Below are 8,423 nucleotides of genomic sequence, written 5' to 3'. Positions count from 1 at the left end.
ACGACACCCCATGGCACGCGATAACTGCCGATACAAAAACGTAAGCATCATGTAAACACTGAACCATGAATATTTCCTCCTTTCGTGATGACTGAGAAGAAAGTAGAGTGAACTGTAAAACTGTGAACAAGAGCAGAAACTGTTTGAATTGTTACAGCTTGGTAGACTCTTGGGCTTCCGAACTTTACCAAAACTTGCTACAAATTTATCAATTTAAAATGGAGATACATTGGAGAACCACGAAATTAGGACGTTACAGCAAAAGAAAAAAATTTATTTCTGGTCTCATCACATTGTATAGGACCCACGAACCATACATAACATTGTTTCAGAACAAGAAATTCATTTACGCTACTAAGAAATACGTGCAGCAATGTTTTTGAAGAAATAAGTGAAGAATGGTTTCCAGCACGTGTGGCAGCTACCCAGTAACATTCTTTGGTGGCAGGCAGTACATGCTTCTCTCATATTTTTTTTTGGCTACACCTTTCGCTGCATTTAGTCCAACATATCTGTCCGAATTTGTTTTTGTCAGATTTTCTTTGTTTTATTGTGGTCGAAATACAGCGATCTGCTGACGAAAGCATCTGGCAAGATCAAGATGTAGTACTATCACCATCAGTAGCATAAAGTCGGAGAAGAAAAAAACGAAAAAGGTCACATTTGACTCTGCATTTGGTTCTTAGGGCAGGACATCGTCTTCACTTTCTTTGGCATGCGAATTCTCGGAATGAGCGGAAGATCGACTGTTAGACCGAGTGCTGTTTTTTAAAGAATCGGTTGTTGATGACGATGAGGATGAAGTGGAACTGTTTGATCGCCTCTTACTTCCCGAGGCCTCTTCACTTTCGAAATCCATATCTGCATAGTCCTGGAATGAGATAGATTTAACACACGTATCAGATGGAAGTGGTTCTGGAGCAAATGCAAATAACTCGTAACTTTCTGTGGATATTCAGCGAACTGTTCCTATTAGTTTTTTTTTTCGAGAAAAGAGGAGGCGTTGAATACATTTAGTAACGTTTCTTTTAAAACATTCAATTTTGGAGATAACATAAATTAAGATCACACAAAGTCCCGAAATACTTTCCCAGGGGATACACTATACGATATCTTTTCCTACCAATTTTTGTCTTGAGAGTGCTGTTTCAAGGAAAATCTAGGAAACAATACGGTCAGTTTAGAATCAGCCATTGTTAATATTCTACATATTAGAGATACTGACTCAAAAATTGAAAAACAAAAAGATTAGTTATTATCAAAACGATTACGAGAATTCCACTAACTTCCTCGCCCACTGTTTGTTCAGCTTTCGACTTTACTGAATATGTTCCCGCTGAAATATCAGAGTATTTGCGTTCTTTCACCATTTTCAACGTTTGTTGCTCGGGCACAACCTAAAAAAGATCAATATGAAATAAGTTGATGCAGAAAATAATCTCGTTACCTTTTCAATTACTGCCATCCTTTCGATGAACTTTCTAGCAAGTTTTTGCTTTTGAGCAATAATTGATTGTTGCTCCATGATAAGAGGCCTATCAATGACTCTGTAAATCAGAACTTGTGCAGTACATTACACTAACAGTAACGGGAAAGTGTTAGAGTGATCAGAACCTCTGTTGCATTTCGGCAAGATATTTTTCGTAGTCCTTTGCAGTTTCCATAATGTGCTTCCTAAACAATTTCATGTAGTACTTGGTATACGGCTATTGCAGCATTTTTATCCCTTTTTAATTTTTCAAAGGAAAACTTGAACAATGGGTTTGGAGAGCAGTAGTCTTAAAAATATTGAAATGAAAAATAAAAATAAAGAAGAGAAAATTCAGTGACACTCATTTTCAACAGTCATTCTCATCTGTTTGCATAGTAGTAAAAGAAAGGCGAAAGAACCATGTATTGAGTTTAAACCACGAGAAGTTTTGATCAGTGGGCAGTGAGTTTTTTTTACAAACGCAATTCCTCGTGGTAGACAGCAAAAAATTTGAAAGATGCACATGTTTAATGTCTACTATTAGTTAAATTTTGCTTTATCGCTCGGAGTTGACCTCTGTTTAGCCTTTAATTCGAACCATGCTACTGACCTCCCTCCCAACATCGATGTTTCCAGCGCCTGAGATTTCCCACATCATTTACTCTCATTGATATGTACTTCTATCATCAAGAATCAGAAATTGTCTATATTGTTGCAGTGGATTTTGTTTGTCTTCACCTTCTCTCCATCCCCACTACTAGTTAATTATGAAAGCCTGTTCTTTTCTTAGATTTTCTTAGATTTTTATATCGCCAGATGACTCAATAAAAGAGGTATAAAGAGCACGGAACTCGTCGTTTCTGAAGGTATGCATCAACAACACCTTCGACTTCAGTTCTATGTACTTGAAATTAATAAACCGGACGAACTTTGCGTACACAGTAGATATTACGAGCCACCCGCTGTTTCAGATAAGTGTCTCTTCCTTCTTGACAAGCCTAATATCAATTTATCAAACTCAGATGGACGTGATGTTCGGCTGGGGCCCGATTTCTTGATGATATTCCGTTAAAGGTAATTTTTTTTGGTGCGTACCTTTTAAAATAAATTAACATGTCAATAATGTGACTTTATTAAAGGCATCACCCTCTAAGGTAGTACGGATTTCAGGTGGAGTATTCGTATGCGGGATCGTAGATTATGGAGAGAAAGGTGATTCCGTCCATTTCTCCCTAATTGGCGTAAAACACAGCCCAGAAGGCTTCAAGCGGTCCGGCGCGCTATTTTCCACAATGAGTTCGATTGGAGCGCGCCAGCGTTGTGCACGCGCCGCATCTTCCGGGCCGTTTTTTACGGCAATTAGGAAGAAATGGACGGAATCACCTTTTTCTCCATAATCTACGATCCCGCATACGAATACTCTACCTAAAACACCTCCACTTCGTACTACCTCAGATTCGCGGGGTGATGCCTTTAAGATGGTTGCGGAATTTATGAAAATGAATTGTTTGTCTAGAGACAGCATTAGCTAACTGAACTATCGGAGATATAATATGGGCAGAAGGACATTAAATTCGGTGCGCATCCGAAAGCGGTTTAGGATCGACGGGGACTATAGCTAGCTCCACATACCCACGCATTTCGCGATGGTCCCATCCCGATCCCAACCGTTAGCTTCACCGCGCTGCTTCGGGCGCAGCCACTTACGCAACCGCTGCTCTATGCCGTTTTATCTGCGTCTGCTTGCGTCATTAAGTCATTAATTCTCTTCAGTGTCTTTTCTCGCACTCTTTCGGTCGGTCTCTCCAAGAGATCAGAATAATGTCGTGCTGCTATTTGGAAAAAATTCACAAAAAAATTCACAAAAAATTCAGAAAGTTATCGTATGGGATGATCACAGGGGTTCAAGGACAGCTCAATATATATGAAAGCAAAATTATCTCGGCTGCCGCTCTTGCGGAAAGCCAAATTATTTTCGGGATGCTTTTTAAAAAGTAATAAATATCACCTTTTAGCAAATTCTAAATTAAAAGTAGTTTTTAAATTTGCCTCTTCTCTGCCGTTTTTCTTTCAATCTCTTCCTGTATATTTCCATAGGAGCCCATCGATGACAATAACTTCAAACGACTAAGATCCATCTCTTCCTTTTTCCCCTCCCAAAATTTTTCCGATTTATGACGTTCCTCGAAGAGTTTCTGTTCTCGTTGTCTGAAATATCACCATTTAGCGTATTTTATCTTTTTCCTTAAATGATCTCTTACATACTTGATGGCCTCCATTCTAATTTTTGACGAGTGTGTAGAGCGTACGTGAACCTGTTCTTTTGTTGATTTGCTCTGATGTCTTGTTTTGGAACGAGGGGGTGATGTGGATTTGCACTAAAATTACCATTCTTCTGAAGAGAAGAGAAAATCGAGACAAACCTCACAAAAAATGAAAAAGAAACCTGTCTATGACGATGCTCAGAAGAATTGCTCAAGTTGAACGGCATAGGAACTGTCACAGCTTTGTGTGGAGCATTTTTCAACTTCTCCTCCATCTGAAATTTAATTTTACATACATGTGAAGAAGTGATTTCTTTCTGAAGAACTATAGCCAAAAATCTTCCAACCTCAGCATGAAGTCGATGAAAATCAGGAATGGGAGGTCGCGGATGTTTCCTCTCCTTACTTCCTTCAATGCAAAGTATATGCCGTACTTTATTCGATATATTCGAGCGCACTGCATGTTCCTGAAATCAAGTGCTGTTTAGGATTCATTGTTGAAATTGAGCAAGCGCGAAAACATTTACATTATTCAAAGGCGGCGAATTGGCATCAACAAGAAGTCTCACGGATCTTCGGCTTGCACACCGTGACCGACGATAGTCTTGAAGCTGCGCCGGAGTAACGTACGTTGATAAAGGCACAGGTCGGGCTAGGGCTGTAAAATAAGTGGTCAAGTGTTATTACTGAAAATCGAACTTTCTTCCTCGACGGAACACTGGTGCGTAGATTAATACGGAATAAGTTGTAGCTTTTCTTGTCGGATGTTCAACAGAACTTTGAGGAAATATTATACGAATAATCTCCCTTAAGACAAAGTTTACCAACTTGGTATATCTCCAAGACTCTTGGACTTCCTTAACAGTGCCTCTTCCTGGAAGTGTTTCCGCAAATTCGCTGTGAGGCGCTTCCGAATCGCCTATGTCACGAATTTTTAGTGGTAGTTATAATATGAAAATGAATTTTACTACTTCTATGTATGCCTTTTCCATTACTCTCGGATTCGTGGAAATGTACGTAGAAATCGGAACGGTATGCGCAGTGAAACTGTAATTGATTCCTATCATGAGAGCCAGAGCCGATGCTTCGATATTTTCGTAACTTACGGCTTAGATTTGCTTGCCTGAATTTCCAGCTCTTTCTCTTCTTGCCTTCTTTTTGAGACCATGTCCTCGACAAATCTAGTCGAATACGTATTACGTATAGGTTTTCTGAAAGAGAGATTTCAAAGAACTGGGTTGAAAGATCCAAGAGGCTAAACTGACCACCTTGTACTCATTTTAAAGGGTTGTGGTACAGTAATTTGCGGGACGAAGTTCTGCACTGGTTCCGGCACCACATCTCGTTTTGACGTTGATGCTTGTGTAGTCTTGAACTTCTGTGGTTCTCGAATTTCGATCACGCTTTTGGAGCGAGGAAATTTCGTTGGGTTGGTGACTCTTGACCCTTAATTCATAAATTATTGGGAAATTCGACATCGAATCTTGTTTTTATGTGGTATGGAAAAAGAAGCAGTCCTAAAGTAAGGTCCGTAACGAATTTTCAATGGCATTTAGTTTGAAAACGAATTTTACTACTTCTATGTATGCCTTTTCCAGCGTTTTGAAAGTGGAGGAGCATAGTAGTAAATCGCTATTAGTTGAACTCTAAAAAGAAAACATGGGTTCGAACAACCGACAAACTGCAGAGGTTCTTCTCAAATATCCTTCGGTTCAGAGAATTTTCGTGCCTTGAATTGTGAAAAGCAATAGAAATGCAACCTTTGTCTGAGGGAGTTGCTACAGGAACAAAACAGCGCATGAAAGAAATTAGAAGTGGTGAAATTACTAAGGTAACCACGAAACCAAAGCTATGACAGTACTAATTTGTCACACTCATTTATAGTTTTGAAAAAAATTACTAATGGTTAAGAGCATGTCATACGACTCAACCCAAAACAACTTACCATCACTTTTCTTCTTCTGAAACTGCGCGTCTCTTTCATCACTTCTTCCGGTTTTGGCAGTTACTCCTTGATATTGTTCCCCCTCGTCTTTTTCATCAACGAGGCGTTTTCCTTGGTCCCTTTCTTCGTCGTATCGTCTTTCTTCTTCCATCTTCTCTTTAGTTCGTTTACTTTGTAATTCATCCTCCTCGCAGCACTCATCACGTTCTCTTTTCTCTTCAGACCAATCGTAAAAATATTGGTTCGCATGTGAGCATCCTTGTCTATCTGTTTTGTGTTTGGGACGTTTCGAGCTTCGTGGTTTTTGATTGGCTCTTATCTCTGGATCTGAGTGCTGAGTTGCTTGCCTGGAACGACTGCAAATCGGCTATTACATATCAAAGTTCCCATTTGTGGATGTTTCCTTCGCTCTCAAACATATGAGCTAATCACTGAAATATTTGTCCTAGCGGAACTCTGTAGATGCGCTACAGATCCATCTGGAGCTTGAAACTGTCTTATTTTTCGGAAAAACTGAAGTGAAAAATTGTGTTTCAGTTCTTCTCCCCAGCTATTTGCAGCCAAACTTGTTAATCAACAACCACAACGATTTACTCTACTGAGCAGCATCAGAGGAGTCCGGGTACAAAGAGCATGAGGCAGTCTAGCAGTAGGTAGCAGTAGTTCTTTCGTCATAATAGCACATATTTCTTTTTACCTTTATAGTACACCTTGAGATACTAAAAGACTAAAAAACATCAACAAGTACAGCTGCGTCAAAAATCATTATCTTTGGAGAAAGGATCATAAACTGAATTTTCAAATTCCTTGCTATCGATTGAACACATGAACGACAGTTTTTTTTTATGTTTTCCCTCAGTGGCACACACTCTTTCGAAGGCAGTCACGAAATTGACGCAGTACGGAAACCCCAGCGAAAACGTGGAGTTTGGGTCCTAGAGGTTATTCTGATATAAATTACAGGAAGTAAGCAATAATGGATTTCCCATGAGACGTCTGCCTGCAGGTATCGATCTGTCTCAGAAGTATCTGGGTGAAGTTCGTGCTATCAAAGGGAGCTAGATAAAGTTTTTATTTTCCAGTATTTGCATATGGCTGAAGAAATTATTTCATATGCAGTACGGGATGGCAGACAATTTGACCGTAAGAAGAAAATCAGTGCAGGCTTTTTTACAGCGCTCATGTTCAGCACTCAGGAAACGGAAAGAAAGGGTGTTTTTTTGAATAGTGGCACGGTGGCATAAGTGTTTCATCTGACGATCAGTCCTTGAAGGCAGCATGCCGCGAATCTGACTTGGAGAACATAGGATTGAGGTTGTGGATAGCAGTACCAAGAGTACTTCCGCTCATCTCTCTAATCGTCGCAAAAGCGACGTGGAAACCAATTAGGCCATTTCGAGGCACGTTAGAATGCTCCTCTATGTACGCATTCCGGTCCCTTCTCCTTCTTCGCTGTTTACTTGAATAGACCGCTGAACAGATACCGCTTGTTAATCTTCAACCCCCCGCTTGCGGATGTGCCTTGTGTAAAAAGGTGGCGCGTTGCAAATGAAATCGTCTTAAAAACCGTCGTCTTCCACGCCATTTCTTACGAACGACCAGAGAGAGAGAGAGATGAGCAGAATCATCCTGTATCTGACAAGGTACGACACCATCTCTAGCCTATCCTGCGGATTTTCTCACCACGTAAAATTCGTAATATGCTGCCTTCAACGTTTTCATCATTACTAAACTCGTTTACCCTTTTTCTGTTACCCTGCAGAAAAAAGCCTTACCTTCTCTTTTCTCTTCCTTTCTCTTGCAGTTCGTGAACCACGAAACCACTTTTCACCATCTCCTTTCGTCCTGCCACAATTTCCGATGGCGGGGTGCTTCGATCTGCCCCAGCACTTCTTGTGACGAGCTTCGCAGAAACGCATCCGGAAAAAGACCATTCATTCTGGAACTTCGAATCCCTCTCTTTGCAGGTGCAAGTCGAAATTGATGGAGGCAGGCATTCTTCTTGATGTAGTATCCGAGCGAGGAAATCGCTTGTTTCCTTGTGTTTCATGCGTAGATATTCCAATTTTCGCATGAAATATTCGTCATCGAGCAACGCGTCATCCTAAAATTCAACAGCTCGCAGAAATGCTGCATAAAAAACTGTTCTAGGAGAGCAGAATTTGGATGAAACAATATTAAAATTTGCTAAAATAGTTACGTAACGCAATGACCAGAATTCGATTTTTGCATATCCCACAAAAACAGGAATTTCTGGAGGAAGACAATGCAGGATAACCTCGCCCTCTCGTTTGAGTATAAAAGTAGTAATGAAATGTGGCCCCACGAGCACGAGAACCACCTGTTCTATCGCATGCAGCAGGTGTTGCGTCGATGCGAGGGTTTTATCAACAGACTCCATGCGATGTGGATTATGAGTTCATGGTTGGCGTTCTTATCATATTTTCCTGCAAAATTTAAGATGATTTGTTGAGTTTGTTCTTTCATATTCCCGAAAATTTTAAGATCATATTAATGAATCGGGAAAAAAAGCCAATAAAATACGAGTACGGAAATTTTCCAGAGAGAGAGAGAGAGCAAGTGAAGATTTTCTCATAGACACCAGGCTGATAGAGGCTTGTGATGAAAGTGCCATTGTTGCGCACTTTCTAGAAAATTCTCGCGGCTTTGGTTGAAATGGACCTATCCTTCGCTTAGCAACCAGCACAAATCTTGCATTGCTCACGGTTTGACTTTAAGTGGC

The 8,423-nt window shown here is 40.3% G+C and overlaps 1 protein-coding gene across 2 annotated transcripts; it reads right to left on the bottom strand.

The window, feature by feature from the left end:
* Positions 1-682: 682 nt before the first annotated feature.
* On the bottom strand, positions 683-8,081 carry RB195_014294 (uncharacterized protein; the record flags this gene model as incomplete). Of its 2 annotated transcripts, none has more annotated exons than XM_064204494.1 (16): positions 683-871; positions 1,287-1,397; positions 1,448-1,547; positions 1,615-1,674; positions 3,521-3,679; positions 3,737-3,849; positions 3,918-4,010; positions 4,083-4,202; positions 4,263-4,393; positions 4,564-4,654; positions 4,707-4,782; positions 4,842-4,946; positions 5,004-5,181; positions 5,681-6,027; positions 7,456-7,784; positions 8,022-8,081. In XM_064204494.1, 16 exons carry the CDS (start codon positions 8,079-8,081, stop codon positions 683-685), a joined length of 2,262 nt encoding a protein of 753 aa, XP_064060375.1. The 2 variants fall into 2 exon arrangements, with proteins under 2 accessions (XP_064060375.1, XP_064060376.1); XM_064204495.1 differs by having other exon boundaries at positions 4,859-4,946; positions 5,011-5,181.
* Positions 8,082-8,423: the final 342 nt, after the last annotated feature.

This window comes from Necator americanus, chromosome V, assembly GCF_031761385.1.
Source record: "Necator americanus strain Aroian chromosome V, whole genome shotgun sequence".
In the NCBI taxonomy this organism is placed as follows: Eukaryota; Metazoa; Nematoda; class Chromadorea; order Rhabditida; family Ancylostomatidae; genus Necator; species Necator americanus.
The sequence above is the reverse complement of the archived record's forward strand: the minus strand, read 5'-3'. Positions and strand labels throughout refer to the sequence as shown.